Below are 20429 nucleotides of genomic sequence, written 5' to 3' on the forward strand. Positions count from 1 at the left end.
GCTTTTCGAAGGAATAAATTGCTGAGCAGCATTATTTAAACTGTCTACTGCCTGGCGTTATACAGTGTGTGGTGCACTTCTAACAATATTTTACTGAAGTTTTTTTCTTTTTTTTTATCAGGAAGGAATGGAATGTTTTGAGGCCTTTTTGAGTTTAATGTGCAACTCTTCTGAGATATACTGTTTCCCCTTGGCCTTTGTCGCGGAATTGATTTACAAGACCACAGGGCCCACAGAGCAGCTATGATTGGACACCATCTTGGCCCAAACGCATCTCCAGCGATAGTTTTTGTTTAATGATATGAGTTTCCCCCAAGTGAGATTGTTTCTTGTCAGGCGTTGAATGACGAGCGGTCAAATGCGATAGAAAACATATAAATTCTAGGCTAAACTGCGTCCTATAAATATTGCGTGTTGTAAAGTAGATGTCAGATGGTGCAGGAGGAGGCCCTAAAATTTCTTTTTAGCTATGTATGCAAATGAGTACATGTAGAATAGCCTTGTAAGGGAATATAAAAGCAAGCAGTAAGGAATTTGGGAGATGAATGGTGTGTCTATGTGTGAGTTACAGAGTTTGATTATGCCCAGTCAGGAGCATGTCTGCTGTTTGTTAATGTTTCTTTAGTCTGCTGGCTGTGCGCAGAGTCGGCAGATATACGCAGCTGTAGGGGGGCAGGAAGCAACTTAGGCTTTCAATTTAGAGACACCTGCACTCACAAATACACTCTCTGTTCTTTTGTGCTGCACACACGTAAGCAAAAAAACAATCAAATGCTTTTTCGTTTTTTTTGAAGAGGTCATCACTGTCTCCTCTCTGAGCAGAGAGGAAGCAACCCGGCCCGGAGTGCATTAGCTGACCTCTCGGTTACAACTCTGCAGACTGCCATCTCACTGTCTGCCCCGAGTTACGTCCAGATAACAGGATAGCATCAGCAATTATTCGATGCCTATCACAGCCATTCATTCTGATGCCTCCGGACAGAGATGCCCCCTAATGTCCCTGAAGGACGCAGCACAGAGAGAAGATCAGCTGAGTTAGAGGCTAAACCAAAAAATAAAGCTCTTTTTAATGATAATTTTTAGGGCATTTTTTTGTGCCTGTATTTTATAGTGGTAGTGGAGAAAGAGAGAGAGAGAAGACACGTAGGGGAATCCATGCAGCAAACAGTCCCCAGCCGGGAATCAAGCCAGGGACTCGCTGCTCAGGACATCTGAGCCCATGTGGTACAGTATGTGCCTCAGCCAGGGGGATATCGGATTTACAGTCATTTCAGAGAGTGGAACTTGGTTTATACATCAAAGATATCCAAAATGAAATATCTTTGTAAGATAATGATGTGATAGCGTGACATATTAACATTATGGATGCACATTTTGTAATGATGCTTTAAGTTAATAAAGACACACAAAGGAACACTTTGGAAATCAGTAAACAAAAACACTTTTAGAATAACTTTTAAATTATTTAATTCTCACAAATAAATAAAAGAATAAGAGTCTACAGCCCCAGTGGCAGCAAGCTCACAATGCAAACATGCTCATATTAATACCTATAATGGCTACTATTATCATTTTAATTTGTCATGTTAGCATCCATCCATCCATCCATTATCTATACACCGCTTAATCCTCATTAGGGTCGCGGGGGGGGCTGGAGCCTATCCCAGCCGACTTAGGGCGAAGGCAGGGGACACCCTGGACAGGTCGCCAGTCTATCGCAGGGCATGTTAGCATGTTAACATTTGTTAAATAGCCCCAAACACTAGTACCGTTGAGGTTTATTGGCCTGTCATTGGTTTTGCAGCTATTTGATCACAAACCAAGTATCAGACAAAATGTAAAATTGGCCTGATGTGGTGACAAGAAAAGACAAGGGATCGTCACAGTTCATCATACCACATGTCATAGCACTCCATCCCATAATTGTTAAGATATTTCAGTGTGGACCGTAGCGGGGAACAAACAGACAACAGACTGACTCGGTAGCATGGGCAGAAATACACTTGAGTTACACAACTTGTTAAATAATACATTGAATAAATAGATTAAATAAATATGGTTCTCCCAGAAACAGCAACATGTAAACAGTGCAAGTGTTAGCCTGCACAGTCCTCCACTGGTTTATAATGAACAGCACTTCACTCATGAATTTTTAAACTGACACTTTAAGACTGTGCTAGGACCTTAATTGAAAGTTTATTTGACTTTCAATTAGTAAAAAGTGTAAAAAAGTGTCATTCGTTTTATTCCATTTGAGCAGCATCAACTTCTCTGTGAATATGGGGTTGAAAATATGTTTCTTCGCCTTTGAAAAACTGCAAGTTATCCTTTTCAGTTAGTTTATTTAGTTTAATATTCTTTCTATACAGACCAAATATTGGAAATTTCAAGCAGACGTTTACAAATTAAGCTGTGATTAGACCCATTTTGCCAGAGTCGCTCATGCATTCTCGTTCTGAATGAGGTTATTTGGGTTGATGGATAGGTCCTGATGGGACTGGGTGCTGTGCTGATGACCTTTTTGTAAGTAAGTATGACTATTCAGCGAGGAAGAAGAGGTGTCATTCAAAACCCTGTGTGATATTCATATTCATCAGATTCATCAGCTGATGTCTGAGAGCAAGGACACGCACGCGCAAACACGCAGCCGATCAGACTCCCTTGTGCTCTCTATCTGGACTGAATCGTTTCTCCTCAGCCGCGTCCAGGTCAAGGATGATGCGAGGAAACGGAAAATGTCTAATAACCGAAAAAGTTCTGGTGAATCAAAATAGTAAATCCAGACACCTGAAACTTTTTATAGCAAACGAAAAATACCTCACCTTCCACACGATGATTTTTTTTTTTCTTGCTACATATAGTGACACTCAAGGTCACACAATGCACAGAGTTGCATCTTTCTGGCTGCCATCCCATTTCTCTGGGTGTAGAAATGAAAGACCTTTCCTCCTGACTGACCTCCACTCTCACTGCAAGCAGCTATATAACCACCGTAGCTGTGGACTACGATGTGCTCATGGCTGTAGCCAGTATGTGTATGCATGGAAAAAGCGCTGAGAATGTCTTCCTTTGACCCCAAATAAACATGCAGATGAACAAAACAAGCTCCAGACTCCCAATGAGCCTATTCAGTGTCTCATTACTCTCTCATTTGGTCAGATTCATATTCTGGTAGCAGTGAATGCATATCTGATCAGACTGAAATCAGATAGGTGGTGAAAAGAAGGAGGAGGCAAAAGAAATTATATTGTAGACAGGAGCAGAGCTAATCATTTTTCTTGCGGACAGCAGCTAACACTTCTTTCATCACCGTACTTACTGCTGGCTGCCTTTAAAAATTGCATTCTCACTGATGTAATAGTGTCTGAGAAAAACCAAACGTTGACCAAGAAAGCTAAAATGGTATAACTGCTTCTATTTGACTCAATGAAGCATAAAGTTTATGTAATGACTCTGGATGCAGAAATTGCGCTGCGGATTGAAACACAAATTCACTCCGAGAGAGAAAATGTCACTGCAGGGACTGTTGCGACAAAAGGCTGTAGCAGCACTATCGGGAGGCTGAGCAGAAATAAAGAAAGAAGCTGTGTGTATGTGTGTAGTACCTGTTTCCTCATGACATCAGTGGCCTGCATGATGCAGCGAGGGGGAAGGCCGTGGTTTCGAGCCAGCAGGATGGCCTGTTCCAGTGTCACACTCAGGGTGCAGCTGTGGGTCAGACAGAAAACATAAGGTCAGGCTAAAATATGCACTCTCCTTCTGCAGGTTTCTCAGCTTCTCACTGCAGGATTGGTTGATGCAGAATGGTCATAATGCAAAATAATGCATCTGTTAATGCAGTTTTGTATTTCAAACATTGTTATGCTGAAAACAAAGGGCACCTCCTGTCTTTTCCCATTTCACTGATGCCTCATAATCAAGATGTACAATCCGTATTTGATACAAGAAAATCATCTGTAGTGACAAGAAACCTTCTTAACTCAGCAGTGACTCATTCACTTTCTCTACATGCTTTCATGGCAGTAAAACAGTCTTTGCAACAGATGGAGACTGAAAGCGAGATCTGAGACTGAAAAAAAACATAAACAGAAAACAAAAGCACGCCAAACTCTCGGCTTCGCCCACATATGGTGACTTCTCGGTAGCTGTGGTGCATGTACTCACGTAGCATACTTGAGTACAAATTTGAGTTGTGTGTGTGAGAGCTATAGTCACTATAGTTACTTTTAAGATGAAGATTTTACACGATAAATATTACAACAAACTTTTAAAATGCAGCACATTGTTAAAGATTAAACTGGTGGCTTCAAACCTTTTGTGGCTTTTGATGTCAAAAAGCAATGGAACATTTTAGACATTAATGAGTTGTGCACAGTTTCAACAGTTTTTTTTTCTTCCTCCTCACATGGTTTCCTTTCAATAAATGTTCAAATGATCTAATGTCTCACCAAAAATCAATGATTAGAGAAAAGGCTCAACAGCTGCAAAGCAGATTTGTGTACCAGAACTTTGTTTTTTTACTTCTTTGCTCTCTCATTAATCATCAGAAGAGCTCAGAGACGTATCTGTTGTGCCTGCACATAAAACTGGATATAAAGTAGTTCAAACTAGCTCCACTGACACACTGATGCTTCACTTTTAATCATCTAATGATGTCATGTCAGTCAGTACTTCTACTATAACTACATTTTGCTGCTAATACTTTTCATGCAGGACTTTAACTTGTAGCGCAGTATTTTCCCATTGCTGCGTTGCTACTTTTTTTTTTAACTCTGAACGCTTCATCCACTGCTGCTCCCTGGTAAAAATTCACTTCAACCACATCAAATCCACATGAGCGCATTTTACACTTCTTGACATCTTGTCATTACCATCACATTCCTGCTGCTCCACCTTCGCTCATCTCCTCACTAATGAATCATTTCACTTGCCACTGAAAAGTCAATCACAGCAAGCAAACAGGCAGCATCAAGAGAATAACAAGCCTCCTGATCTCCGCTTTAAAACCGAGCAAACAGAATGGAAAGGGGATTGAAGTTTCGTGGTAGACTTTCAGCACTAGAGGAGACTTCGCAGGTTTCTCATCATCAGGATTGATACTCGTTGCAGCGAGAAGGGTTCAAGGGCAAGTCAGCGCGTCTCCTGTGTGCAGAGGCTATATACTGTACTCTCACTACCACGGAGGATGTGATGTGTGTAAAATAAGTGTTGACGTGAGTCTGTGATTCATTAGTTGCGAGAAACTTTGTTCCCAGGCACATACATACTCACACTTTTCCTCTCTCTCTCGCCTTCACACACACAGATGGCAGCATGTGGATAAATCCTCAAGAGAGCGGCTGACGGGTGTCATGGCTGCTGGGTGACCTTTCTATGATAACAAGCTGTACTAGTATATCGATCCAAGGCCTTTTCACTGCAAATTGAACTGTCCAAAGTTCCAACACTGCCAGGTTTCACTGAGCAACATTGCCACGGGGCTGCTGAGAAATCTGAGCTGGTGGTTTAATATCTCCTTCTCTCATGGTAGGGTTTCAAACTGAGCGAGAACAAAAAAGAAAAAAAAAAAAGAGCTGATGTGCAATGAGGGACTTATTGTTGCCAGAAGCCGTTACTTTGAGTCAATCAGATCAAGATTAAAAAGTCCCCTTGAGTTCCAGTTGCATAACTTTATGACAGAGTAACATGATGCGATAAAAGTAATGAACCAAGCAATCATCTCCAGCATGTGCCGACAGATATCCCAGTAGAGAATTGCAAAAGATGTCCTTTCACAGGCCACCCCAGAATATTTTAAGCGCCCATTTTGAGCTTCCCACACCGATAAAGAATAAGGAGGGGGGGGGAAAGTCACCCACAGAGGATCTTTAAATATCTCTTCAGCTGGAGCAGGATGAAGGAATTGCACAAAATCTGTGTGCGTGAGGCTGCACAGTTTCCCTTTTCATTAGGGCTGGTGAGATAGTACGAGATGATTTATATCCATCTGTTTTATGTCGTTCCAGCCCATATCCCATTTACACTCCGGTGCTGAGTCCATACTGATAAATGAGTAGAAACAAGAGGGAGACAAACACAAAGGGAGGAAAAAAGTGACAGAAGATAGTGGCTGCAGGAAGAGGAAAACTTGAACAAAAAAAGGATGAAGGGGTAAAAAAAAAAGCATATTCAGGACAAATTGGGACAATGAGTGAAAACTTGAATGAGTCAAACATTTTGATTATAATGTAAACAAGGGAAAAATTGGTTTATGAAGCGCCTTTAAATGCTTTCTGCTTTAAATAGTTTCTGCCACTCTGCTTTTTGTTTTGTTGTCAGACATTGAGCTCTACCTTTTCTCTCCAAATGCTTTTTATGGGGGTGATGGACAAAAAACTCTGGAGAAGAGAGGAGTGCAGCATTTTGCAAACTGCTGATGCCCCCAAAATATCACGCTTTCACTGTTATTAAAACTCATCCATCAAGCCAACTAATCCAATCAATAGTGCCTGAGAAAGCTGCCACACTGATAATGCAATTTCCACATTACTAATTTACTGGCTTGGTTTCATAGGTTTTTCAATTATTCCATATTTTTGCTTGTGAGCTCACCATTTACGTCTTCTAGTCTGATATTTTAACATTTGAAATTATACAGGGGAAGCAGTGAAACTGGTTTATTCCTATATAATTTGTATTCTGCCAATAGTTAGGAGGTTTTACATATATATAAAAAAAACTAGGCTGACATTGATTTGGAGATTCTTCCATCAGGTAAAGCATTTGTGATTCACTCTCCTGTGATTCTGAATCCAGCATGCCCATCATTCTCCAGCTTTGGCGGGCAAAACAGTGTTTATGGCGAAAGCTAGTTCACAAATAATCCTAAATATGGCTCACCCCTGTCACCTGCTGTGTCATGGTACACTTAACCTGCCTGTCTGGGTGAGCTGTGGCGAGTGTGTGTAATTGCACACACACACACACACACACACACACACACACACACAGATATTCGCACACACATATAGGCTGTGGGTTAATAAAGTAGCAGAAGTCATTGCACAGACAGGAACTTTCTATTAAAGCTGTGGCAACCAGGCGGTTCCATCCGCAGCACTTTATCAAGCCATCAGTCTTATACAGTCGGTGCGTGTGTGAGTCTGTGCATATGACTGAGACAAAAAGATATGGAAACTGTCATGGGGTAAAGAAAGAGGGCATCAGTGAGATGGGTGGGCGGGCGGAGGGAAAGAGCAGAGTAAGAGATGAAGATGAAAGCTGGAGCTGGAGATCAGCGGTGACAAACGATCATGATATTTCTGTCCTCATGCATTGATGGATGGTGCCCTCTGTAGCAGGTGAATTAGGCAGCCGCATATAGAATTCAATGAGAATGGAAGTAATTGACCTGTCTCCTTCCTGTGTAAAGTGCTGTGCCTACTTAAAGGCCCTAATCTGGTCGGAGAAACAATGGGCCCTATTAAGCAGAATATCCTGCTGTTAATTAATGCAGAGAAATGTGTATTAATAGAAAATCCCCACGGTGAGGAGGGCAGGGCTCGCATGAAACTGAGAGGTAGCCAGAGAATGAAAAGAGGAGCAGAGAAGCGGCGAGAAACTGTGGTTAAAATGGTAAAGGTGAGAGCAGTGTCAACGCAAGACAGATGAAAGGGAGAGGAAAACTGCAAGTGCGCGGCCAAAAGAAAGAAAATTATAACCGGGAACATATAATTTAAGTGGAGGTGGCTTGCAGAGAGGCAGAAGACGTGGTACAGTACATGTGCCCACACACTCACCGATGAACACCGCTGTTGCACATGACAATGTGTGTGGCTCCCAGACGCGAGCAGAGCTCAGAGGCCACGGAGAGCAGACCCACTCCAGAAGCCCCGCAGGCGGTGTACTGACAGGCAGCAGTGCGGCGACAACTGATAAAACTTTCCATCAGGCGGTAGAGCTCTTCCAAAGCGTTGAGTGGACGCATTAACTGGGCAGAAACAAAGGGAGAGATGTTAGTGCGGGATGACATATGAGGAAAATACAACATATTAGCAAAGTAGTGCATAAAAAACAATCAAATGGGTACATCTGCAGATTATGAGCTGCTTGTGGCCCTCTGCTAGGTAGATTCAGCATGAAAAAAAAAGATACTAAATGATAATAAAAATAAGAGAGCATGTTGAAGTGAAGTTACTAATGCTATTAAATTACAATTATGATTTGGGAAATAGTTTATGAGGGCATTATTTGTTTAGACTGTTGTAGTCAATGCCACGTTCTAAAAGTAAATAGTTAAACTGAGTACTTGATTTAATACCAATCGATTTTTTGATTGCCATTTTGGTTGTTTAAGCACATGCAAGTACGTCCATGACCCTATTTATATGTAGTTTTACAACAAGTCTTGTGCAAGTGGACATTGCTAAAGAGTAAATGACCGAAAAAACACACTTGTTCTGCCAAAGTAGACAGTTGAAATAGCTCATATGTTGCAATAATTGTTAAAACATTTCTTTTTTCTTACCTAGACCATGAAAAAAAATTAAATAAAAAAATTCTGGTGCTTGTCTGGTGACAGATTGTTATAATACACATGTGTGGAACTTTGGACCTTTTAGCAGAAATGGTCAAAGGGTAAGCTGTACATCTCAGACATGCACCATAGCAACAGGTGCAACAGCAGTGTGACTCAGCTGTCCATGTGTGTTCAGATGTCTAAACAGGGTCCATATGGCAGCATTTAATCCTGGTATTAAGCCTTTTTTCCCCTTGTTGACAAGAATGCAGCATGATGTGTAAGGCTACTCTTACCTTATCGATGAGGGCAGCTTTAGGTGCAGGGCTGGGTGGCATGTTGGACTGATCCAAGTAGAAAGCCCTGGGGGAGGAAAAACATCTCAGATATGGAACAGTTCAAACTCAACACTTGTACTGCAGTGGGACACAGTTATATATGTGAGAACCAATGCATAATAGCACAGTTTATTTAACAATCAGGCATAAACTGTTTTTCTATTTAGTAGCTCCACTGCGTGAAATCGAAACTGTTTCCTTGCACCATTAGGTCATCAGAACACTGGCTGCCTTTCTGGGAAAAGTAGGCCACCTGCTCATTATGGAGCGCCACCATCTGACTATCAATCATGAGAGTAACTTGGGCAGAGCTAGGCAGAAACACAGACTAAGCATCTCTTGTCCTGGGCATCACTCCAAATGCCACTGCCTCATTCATTCATGGAGTACAGTCAGCCGGTGCCGGTGGTTGCTCCCCTCTTCTGCCACTGGAGGCAGCACTGCACTGGTGTCCTTCTGCAGACACAGAGGATCCATGCCGCAATGAGTCCATCTGAGGTGCAGTGCTACTGGTGCAAACTCAGCACTCTGTGACTCCATCAAATCTCAGTAATCCAGCAGTGCGCTAAAAATAGGTCCAGTACACCACATTAAGCCTCTTGTAATAAAATCACATACTCCATTATTTCTTGCCAGAAGCGGTCATAGCGTCTAACATACAGTCAACACTGTACATACACCGCACATTTCTGAAGTCACAAATATTAGAATCAAGGGGGTGGGGGGGATCTGTTTTAAGAAATGCAGCAACAAAAGACTTAGAGGGAAGGAGATTGTTTACAAGAATGAGTGAAGCACATCTCATTCATCTGCACTCACTCTGCTATTAAGTGATTAAAATCAGGCGAAGGAGGCATTCATTATGACCGTGATATTTCTGCCTGACACAATATTAATGAAATTCATTAATCAGAGTACAGTTAACACATCCCTGATTCAAGATTTTATAGTGATTATAAAACATCCATGTCAAAATGAAAAGTCAATGAGAACACATACATTAACTATATGCTAAAAATCACACTGCGGTACTGTTACCGGGGCTACTCATGCTCGTACAGAACCCAGAACTAGGTTCCAACGCCTACAGAATAGACTCCCTTCATCCATTTATGCTATTGAGGCTATGATGAGTCTCATTTCTGAGCAAATGTTTTTTTTTTTAAACCTCAAACATGATGTTTTTTATTCACTTAAGCTTTAAATTTCCGCTTAAATCTATTACACAACACACGTATTCAGAGACACAGATGAGTAACCTCCACATTTTATACACTCACTTGTCGAAGGTCTCCAAGTATTTAATCCCTATCTGCCAAATTATTCTTTAACCTTGTGGCGGGCTCCACAAAATGACTACAGCTAAGGGTTCAAAGGGAGCTAACAGTCCACGTAATTTGTTCAAGATGGCTTTATCATTCAAAAGATGCTCACAGTAGACTGAGAGTAAAACAGCGTCACAGCATGCAATACAAACCTCTAATAAACAGCATGTTAACTGGCAGAATCGCGAGAATTGTTGCATGATCTAAATGTTTAGCCTTGTTTTTGTTTTTTGGTGCTGTTGGATTGAAAGTCTAAAGCTCTTAAAAATCAGATTTCTTCATGAAAGTTTCTACACGTCACACCTGGCAGCCATATTGTATTTGCACACGTGTACATGTTTGTGTGAGCACGCGGTGTTTAAAGACTGCGTCCTGTGGAAAAACAAACCCAGGGAGTAAATGAAAGTCAGATCCACCCGCTTCCAAACAAAACATCATTTTCCTACGCGGTCAAACAGAGACGTGGTGATAAACTGCTGTGAGTGTGAGTGAGCAAAACACAAAATAAAAATTTATTGGAAATCAAAAACCTGCAATTGTTTCTGCTCTGGCTCTTGTTGCAGATGCAGGCCGTTATCTGTACACTTCAACACTCACCCTTGTCCCGCTTATCGGTCAGCTGCTCCGACTTTTATCTTAAAAGTGTATAATAGAATCTGTCTGCCTGGAGCCGACTTTCGTGTAAGTGCCCAACTCTACTTCATCTGCACACAATTGTTTATCTGTTTCAGACAAAACAGAAGCTCCCTCGCCGTGCCCTTGCACACTTCTTCCGCAGACGCAAGGTCATAATACCCACTGATTATCTCATCCTCCTGCCGTAAGAGTTGTTCTAAAAATATCATCAACCACAGCTTGAGGAACAGCGCTGCCTCTCCTGGAGGTCTCTAATGACAAAATAATAGGAGTCAGAGTAGAAGTGAAGTGTGGTTTAAAGAGCACCTGCATTACATCTTCTGAACTGATGGTGTTTTGTCAGAGCTTTGGAAACTGAGCACCTTAGAAACTTTCACTACGGATGAAAAATGATTTTTTTAAGCCCACACACAGAGTGCAAGCACATCGCTGTGTGGCTAAGAAAATATTACATACATATTAGGTATAATGTCAAAATCCACTGGGTGTCTATTATTTTGTCTCCCATCAAGAGCGGCTCTCAGATTTAAGTCCCTCAACTGCAGCTGCTTCACTTTAATGGCAGGACATTGAAGGCCCCTGCAGGCTTTTGCACTGGCTTGTTATCATTTTTCTTACCCGCCGGCCTTCTGCAACAACAAAGCGGAAAAAAAACTAACTTCTCTTCTTTAATTCTCAAATTTTCTGTGGGAAATCACGCCAATCACAACTCCAGCCCACCGTCTTGTAACCAGACTGACACAAAAACAAAGGTTACATGAACACTGTGCAATCAGGCTTGTCAGCTTTTCTTCTGTCACAAGCCTTCCCCCCCTTCCTCTGCATATTTTTGCTTTTAGTAGAGATTAAGAAAAGCATAGGTAAAGCCTGCTTGTAGCTCTTTCTGCAATAACTAAACCTCCTCTGACCACACACACACGCAGCCAATAGGTTTTCACATGAAGCTCTAATGGAAAATTTGGCTGCAGGCCAAAGATGACCTGCTCTGTGTGTAGCTGGTTTTATTTTATTGGGCCAATGAGAATACTTAATTCTCTTTGTTTCTGCTTCCTTCATGACAATAGGACACTCGAGGCCCTTTACAGCACAGGAGCATTAGTAGTCTGCCGCACCGACAAAGAAGAAGACGAATCTGAGGCACAGATGTTTTCAGGGTAGAGCTGTGGGAATGGCTGTATTAACATCACATCCTCCATTCAAAAAGTACAAAAGAAACATAAATGATCCCTGAAATACCACGAGAGACATGACGAATGTGAGGCTTTTTCTTCAGATTTGGTTTCATTCGTGTGTGAGGACACAAGCAAATTGTCTAGAATTTATGGGATTATATATGACCCCCGCAGAGGTGCATGCCGGTCCATGTAAATCATTCACGGGGTCGTGATGAATGACACTCACCATTATTAAATTCGCAAACCCCTGGAGAGGGAGGCAGAGCTGCCTGGGGGCTAATGAGGGCTTCCAGGAGCCCTCACATGCCACACAGTGACTCTCCTGCACTGACACCAGGGAAATGGCGTGTGAGAAGTGTGCTGGAGGTCATTTCCTTATCCCACGCTTCCTTCCTATTTACACAGACAAATATTTACGACCAGCTATACGTCAACCGGAGCTTAATATAAAAGCACATGCCAGCGGATACCACGTCAAACCCACCTGGGATGTATGGCTGTAAAACACAAGATATAATGAAATCTGTGAATATGCATGATTTCACGTGCATGTTGACGAAAAATAAATCACACACGACATTTTCAAAGTCATCAGTGTTAATCAAGTCCAGGAAACAAGTGTCCGATCCTTGACACCCAAAGCAGATTTGTGTTAATGGTGTCTTAGTGTCAGAGCTAGTTAAAGGCATGTTATCTCTAAATCACTGTCACCGAGGACACACCAGCAGTTACTGCACATGTACAACTAGAGCTGAGCGACCGGCCCAAAATAGTGAACCAATTTATGGTCCTGCCGCTGCACATAAATAGATGCAAAGTATTCTTGGCTCCTAACAAAAGGTGATTTTCTTTTTCTAACAGAGACTGCTGAGGAGACAAGTCAAGGTCTTTTTTACAGTATCAAGCATCGCTAAGTGCGGAGCTGTCATCATTACAGCAATTCAATGATAGAATCAAAGAGGAGTGATAAATGGAAACGGCTCAGCCCTCTAGGCTTTATAAACAGGGGTTCAGTGCACACTAGCTGGAGCAGAACGAAGCCTCACCACCTTCCTCAGAGCTCCAGTGGATTGGGGCTCCCTTTGCCAGCGCAGAGGCAGGAGTGTTTTTTAAAATGCAGACAGCTCTGTGCTCATTTAGGAAAAATATACCTAACTGTTGCTAAGGTTAGGATAATATCGAAAATCAATACGCATAATTCGGCATAAATCCATAATTGTTAAAAAACTTCGATTCTGAATAAGTAAAATACACCTGAGGGTACAACAATCTGAGAAATCCTATTTTTAGCAGTGTAGCGGCGTGACTTTTGCTCCATCCTGAAGAATAAATGTTTAAGATTACTGCAACACTAATGCATGTCAAACAGAAGAACGTACAGCAGCAGCAGCAGCAGCTATTGTCATGTCAACCATTACTGCACAGCCTCGCTCCAGGGAGGAAGAGAAACATGCTACATATAACAATCTGAGCTCAGCTACAGATTTGCGGTGGTGTTTTGATATCGAGCACGGTGCCGGGATTCATGTCTGCCTGCTGAACAACTCAAAGTGATGTCGGACCGTCTATCATCTTGTTTTCTGGGCATATATTTAGGTGGTGTCCTTAGAGAACAAACAACATGATTTATGCAAAGGAAACTGTCAGGGCTTGTATTGTTGGCTGTAGTTGCGTGTTTGTGTATGCATTCACGTGCCCCTTTGTGAGGAAACAAGAGGACACAAGTGGATATATGTGCCTATTTACGCATATTATACGCCTATCTTGAGCTGGCAATACTTAATCAGCTAGCACTGCTCATCTTGTTGGACATTTGGCACTCTCAGTAGCATATCTACACACACAAAACAGTAGGCTGTAGTTGAAACTGACTCGCTATAATCATCTCGCATTTTTGCCTAATCAAAACAAACTCCGCTGCAGCGTGGTGAATTCCCTATAGCTGGTGGAAGAGCACAGATTGTGAGCACAAATGACTGTGCAACGATGATAGATGACTCTTAAACCAACAAAGCATGAAATTCAACCGTCTAATAATAATACATACCAACTACTGGACGAAGCTATACATCCATGTTTATTGCCTATCTTTTAGCTACCACAATATTATTATACACCATTTGTCAGAATGTATATGATTTTAATATCCACATAACTTAATTGTTTTTTGTTTTTTAATCAAAAGGGACGTGTACTATGAGATGTGGAAATTTCAAGACTGCCTCGTGGTCCAGAGCCAAACACTTTGCCACTACTGCCAAATGTGCTTCAATTAGAGAGAAATGCCCAATGGCTGCAGTGCAAGCTTCCAATCTCCCTGATAAGAAGGGAAGATATTGATTCAAACACGCCTCCTTACACTCTGAGGTTACTGTTACACCTGCAGCAACAGTATGACAAGAGACACGTACAATTCACCAGCACGTAATGCACGTAGACCTGCTGTATGCACCGTGATCAATCAATAGCACGGGAGCATGCAGAAGGAAAAATCTAACTCCCTCGTGAAAAGTCCCGTCAATAAGAGCAAAATGAAATGAAATCATAAGCCTGCAATAATCTTTCAGTCTGAATAATACATTTGCAGACTCTGCTCTGGTTCACCTCTCTCCACTCTGCCCTCTCTTGCTCAGACTCTCCTCAGCCCATCATCCTCATCCCTCCTCTGAAATCTCCACCATATATTCCCTTTTCAATCTCCCCTTTTCCATTCTTGCCGTGTCCCAAAGGAAAAAGATTCATTCTGTTCTGTTTCCTTCCTTAAGATTTCTCCTACTAGCAAGATGGGAGAAATGGAGGGAAAACTCTCTGCTTTTACACATTCAACTTCGATTTATGAGTGAAAAAAAAAACGAGACATGATTATTTTATGACCTTGATTAAACTCTTAAATGTCTTTCTGATTTAGCACGAGGAGAAAGCGGCAGCAGATTTAAGCAAACAACAAAACAGCGAGTCTATGACTAAGCAACCTGTCACTTTGGAACATGTCAGGGTTTCAGGACTATAAATGCATACGTCAGCGGAGATGGTTTATGAAAGCTCGAAAACGTGGATGCAGGTTCTGGCTCCACAAACCGCTGACTGTGCTGATTTGGCCCGTGGGTTTATGTTTAGTGGAGAACTTGCGTGACTTCATCAGGCACTATGGGTTTGCACAGATCATACTGTATCTTGGTGTGGGTAAGGAAAGTGACAGCCAGAGACAGAGAGGCTGCTGAGAAATCTTACAGTAACCTTTACAGTGGTATTATTTACTGCATGCTGGCAAAGGCATGAGTGGAGGAGGGAAAAAAATTTCTTCTAGATTACCCAATGAAACGTACATGTGCAAACACATGCGCACACAAATAGCTCCTGCAAAGACGCACATTTCTTCTTTCATGTTCTAAAAGGGGGCGCAATATAATGAGCCCATTTCTTTCTCTTTAATTTCATTTAATACAAATGATCTCACAACCACCATTTCTAATAGAAAAAGCCTATTTTTATAGTCATCACCATTATTCCTCCGCATGCAATGTTAATAGTTGGAAAATCCAATTTCCAACTACACCACAGGGGTTCCGAATGCATGCAGGGGTCTCAGGTGTAATGAGAATCTGTCTGTGGGGTTGACAACATGACAGCGTTCGAACCTCGGCCCCGCAGTTCATTCAGTTCAGTAATGTGTGTGCTGCGCTGTTTCTGCCTGTCAGTCAGCCTCTGGCTCTGGCCCATAGTGTGGGTTTAACCCAACACTGCTGTGGCCCGGCTCCAAGGATAACGAGGTGCCTGAGGTTGGAACGCTGCAATGGAGAGAGGAGTGACATCACGGCCTGGTCTGTGGTCAGCTGAAAGACACATGGCAGCCGGCAAAAGAAAACTACTGGTAACAGAACATAGAGAGAGACCACTGACTGCCGAGAACCAACTGGGAGTATTTACTTTACTACGACTGATACAAGAAAATAGTCTGGGTGGGAGCGAGAATTTTCGCCCGCTGAAGTTTTGCTAGAGTTCCCTGTGTTATTTCAAGTGCACAAGAATGACTCACTAGTAATTCAGAATTTAAAGCACTACACGGAGACCGATACAGAAGCAGTCTGTGAATCGATAAGACCATTAAAAAAATATATTCTGATTATTGAGTCACTGTTTTAGTAATCTGGACTATTTCTTAACAAGCTGTGTACCATTTTTACTATTTTCTGGCAGCTTACAGACAAAATTACTACAACAGGCAAATTCTATAACAGTAATTCTACAATAGAAGTCTATATAAAGTGCTACTTTGCACCCCAGTTGGCTCAGTAGGTAACGATTAAAGTCAAAAGTCAATCAAAAGTTAAAGATCATCAAAAGCTAAAGCAAAAAAAATGGCAGCAAGAAATGGAAATACTCACGAGTCACATTTGTTGTCAAGTAAACACACTTATATATTCCACCCCTGCCAATCATGTGCTTTATATTGTGTCTTTCATGAGGTATTCTGCTGTCATCATTACTGAGCAGCAACACACACTCCTGCACAAACTTTCTTTGCTTTGACTTTGCTTTTACTTGGATGCAAATTTCTCCTTTAGGCAGAGAGATATAGATGGCACCGCCGCACCCGCCGATTCACCCCGGTGTTCTATATACAGTACGAGAGCTCAGCTTCAGCTTTAAACTGACATGATGTGCCGTTTTGTGCTGCAACAAGTTTTTGCTGAAAAGGAGATGGAGTATTTGAGAAGAGCACAGTCTCCAACAGTTTCACTCTGGTTGCATTTCTGCAGCACACTGCCTGTCCACATCTCTACCCAGCACCCCTAATGCTGCCCCAAATCACCAGCGTCACTCGCTTGCCTGTCAGACACATCTGCTCCGTGTTACTGCTGGAGCCTTTGCTGTCAATTCAATTAGGCTCTTTCTGCACAGGCCAAACAGTACAGAAATACAGCACACATGCATGCACATAAAGGTGATTCTGAACAACATCTACACTCCAGAATGTCCTGCATGTTTGGTTTCCACCATTAAGCCACATCTGACTTTGTTGGGATGATTTCATTTTAAAGGGCTAGAACTGAAAAGAAGATTAAACGATTAAAATAATGACATTTTAGATACTGATCACCACCGTCCATGCTGCAGTCTGTAAAAAAAAAGGACTCAATAAAATGAAAGAGATGCCACAAAATGCCAATATTCTACTGTTTAAAGGTTGTACTGTCCCAGAGGATGGAGCAGACAATATAATGACACAAAGAGATTGAAGGGCAGTTGGAAATGAGTGATGCACAGGAAGATTAAATGACCCAGCACAGTATGCTCTCCACAAGTGTGCTTTGAAAAATCTGATACTCAAAGAATACTTGAAATTCTTTTCTCATAGAATTAGAATCAGTATCAAGTTTGCTGGAAAACCATGCGTACACATGCAAGAAGTTTAGCTCCGACACAGACAAAATTGTTTTTAAATGATCAGTTGGCTCCAACAGAAGCCACATTTCTAATTACTGGTCCTTGAATATGAAAAAGAGTGCACAAGTTTCAAACAAGGGTTCTCCTGTAAGTGTAAATATACTGTATATGCAGTTTTTGGTTGACATTTGACAGGCTTTTGAGGCCTCTTTCATCAGCGGAGTTCTTAAAGACGGCCTGATGTAGCCAGATTTAAGCATGAGCCATAGTCCTTCCATCTCCTGATGATAGATTTAACTGTACTTCTTGCAAATTTTCTTGACTTATCCCCAGACTCATGCTTTCAATAACGTTTTCACAGGCTTGCTTGGAGCGGTCTTTTGTCTTCATGGTGTAGCTACAGCCAGGAGTACTGATTCACCAGTGACTAGGCCTTCCAGATACAGGATTCTTTATTCTGCAGTCACTTGAGACACATTCACTGCACTCAGATGACCTCCATTTCACTAATTGTGCGATCAATTGGCTGCACTAGGCTTGAATTAGGTGAGTCACTTGAAAGAGGGTGAATGCAATTACTTATTTTACAGTTTCTATTATTATGTGATATGACTTTGTAGAAGCTTGTTTCAGTTTGACATGAAAGAGGATTTTTGATAAATTTTTGTCCATAAAGCAAAATTAAATTGACTATGATTCAATGTTGAAAAGCAATTTAAAGAAGAAAACTTCAGAGCGGAGTGAAAACTTTTTATAGGCACTATATAAGTCTTCAATAGAGGTTTTCACCAATGATTTTTTCCGCAGACTGTCCATTGTAATCTCTTCCTGTCCTGTTCAGCAGCCGATCCAAAACAGACAGTGATAGATGAAGAGAGAACAGGCTGGATTATAATATACAGAACTGGATCTGCAGCTGGTGCAGGAAGTACATCCTCTCCTGGGTCTTTTTGATGACGCACTATATGTTTTTGGGTCCTGGGAGAAAGTGGATCCCAGGAACTGTTATGCTTCCACGGCGGATGCAGCTTACAGGGGGCCTCCCCTCAAGTCAACTGTCATCTCTACGGTTTTGACTGTGTTCAGCTCCAGATTGTCCATATTGGAGGACAGGCCAGCTGTTCAGCCTGCTGTCTTTATGCAGACTCATCACTGTTCCATGTGAGGTTGATGACCGTCGTGCCTCCTTCAAAATTTCAGGAGTTTAACAGATGGGTCTCCTGGAGTGTATTCATTTGTGTAAAGGGAGAAGAGCAGAGGGGAGAGCACACATCCCTGGGGGGTGCCAGTGTTGATTGTCTGGGTGCCGGATGTGATTTTGGCCAGCCTCACCTGCTGCTTACAGTCTGCCAGGCGGTTTGTGAGCCACAGGCAGGTGGAGGCTGCCTCTGTGAGCTGAGTGAGTTTAAAGCAGAGGCCTTCTGGGATCCACAAAAAGGATACTTCATCAAACTAAACACTACAAACAAATTTTAAACTCTCTGCAGAAAGCAATGGCAGTAAATTAATGTTTTGTCGTGGTGGGTAGGCACTGATGTGGCACATAACTGCCTGAGCCGTAAATTATTTAACCCCCCCCCCTCCACAGAAGACTGTCCCTGAATGACTAAATGAAGTTTTGCTACGAGCTCTGCTGTGCATTTAATTACCCGCGCAATTTGCAGCAGATGTTTAGTTGAAGCCGAAGTGTCAACCGGTTGCCCTCCTAGGTATTCAATGAGGGAGTCACACTCTTACTGGGCTTCAAACGGCTTTCCAAGAGCGTGACTGATTCTTTCTATTAGCCAAGATGGTTTCAGTCTATATCATTTAGTCTTAGATATCACAGCATCTGTAGTTCATTGGCAACTGCGCAATAAACTAGGGCAATAAACTCAAGTATAAAGACAGAAAGGCTTCGATCTATGATGACAGAGTGTCCAATTAAGAGGCTTCAACGGCACCAGGTGTATGTGTCTGCAAGTCTATCATGCTCTTGGCGTGCAAATACATCTCCACGAACACCAGTGTGAGACATTCTGCAAAAGTCAAGTTTAAGTCCTTCATTAAACAGTCTTCTAATAAGTGCCTTTCACGGGTTTAAATGTGATTTCCACTCTCTGAAATAACAAACTCTTGACATGAAACTTCACTGACATTATAGGTCTGACATTCACTTACACATCCAGGAGGTGAAATAAAGCCAAGTTCTTATTTATTAAATCCCTGAACTGTCTTCTTCATATCTCTTTCCACCTCATTAAATTATCCTCGCCTGGCCAATCATAGAGAGTCTCAAGTGTGCCGCAAACCAATGGGGTGTGAGGTAACCGAGTGCAGCAGCTGTACAGAGGCACTACATCAGCACTGGTGACATGCTGGGCACTCTCATCCAATCACTGCAGCCCCTGCTGTGTGTGCTCGCAACCAATCATAAAACATTCCCGCTGTGCTTCTCTCAGCCAATCACCTTGAGACCCTGCTGGGTGTTGAGAGCCAAGCCCGACTGAATAGCAGGTCATCTTGATTTATATTGGATACAAACTGCCAAATCACACAGGATATGCAATCTCAAGGTAATATCTGTGGGTATGTGTCTCATGTGACATACCTCAGTCTCTTGTAGTACTGTTTGACCTTATCCAATGAGGCGGCATTGATTTGAGCCTGGTATTCCTCCACTGACACATTGTCTCTGTAGTAGTATCCCTCCATACTCTCCAGTGCTAGAAAGGGATCAAAGGATAAAGTGGTAAACAAAGCGATAAAGGTGCATCTATCTGCCAGAGTTCACGATCATCTATAAAGTGCCTTTCATCTGCAAACTACACGCTGACTTCCAGAATCAGAGACTGTATACCTTGTGTAAAAAGCACAGGGTAGATTTTGATGCCTCCTCCATTTTTCAGCCTGTAGGGCAGCTGTGAGAAGTAGAAACTTTCAAGGTAAAAGCAAACTTTCAAGGCCTGGCGGGTGCCCTCCACCTGGTATGAAATGGGCATGTCTGCCAAGGAGAAGAGAGGCATAAATCAGAGTTAAAAACTTTACTCATATGTCAGAGAATCTAATTAGTAATGATGAACGTGTACAT

The 20429-nt window shown here is 42.1% G+C and overlaps 1 protein-coding gene across 2 annotated transcripts in view; it reads right to left on the reverse strand.

Annotated features, from left to right (window-relative positions):
* The window catches only part of prex2 (phosphatidylinositol-3,4,5-trisphosphate-dependent Rac exchange factor 2), a 93377-nt gene that overhangs the window by 3006 nt on the left and 69942 nt on the right, over window positions 1-20429 (reverse strand). For both annotated transcript variants that reach the window (XM_008295779.1, XM_008295778.1), the window contains exons 35-39: window positions 20199-20342; window positions 19950-20064; window positions 8794-8860; window positions 7779-7969; window positions 3606-3708 (exon numbers count right to left, since the gene is read on the reverse strand). In XM_008295779.1, the coding sequence (XP_008294001.1) occupies window positions 3606-3708; window positions 7779-7969; window positions 8794-8860; window positions 19950-20064; window positions 20199-20342 (620 nt within the window). The remainder of the gene's footprint in view (window positions 1-3605; window positions 3709-7778; window positions 7970-8793; window positions 8861-19949; window positions 20065-20198; window positions 20343-20429) is intronic.

The sequence above is a fragment of the Stegastes partitus genome, unplaced genomic scaffold (assembly GCF_000690725.1).
Source record: "Stegastes partitus isolate 25-593 unplaced genomic scaffold, Stegastes_partitus-1.0.2 Scaffold1075, whole genome shotgun sequence".
Classification (NCBI taxonomy): domain Eukaryota; kingdom Metazoa; phylum Chordata; class Actinopteri; family Pomacentridae; genus Stegastes; species Stegastes partitus.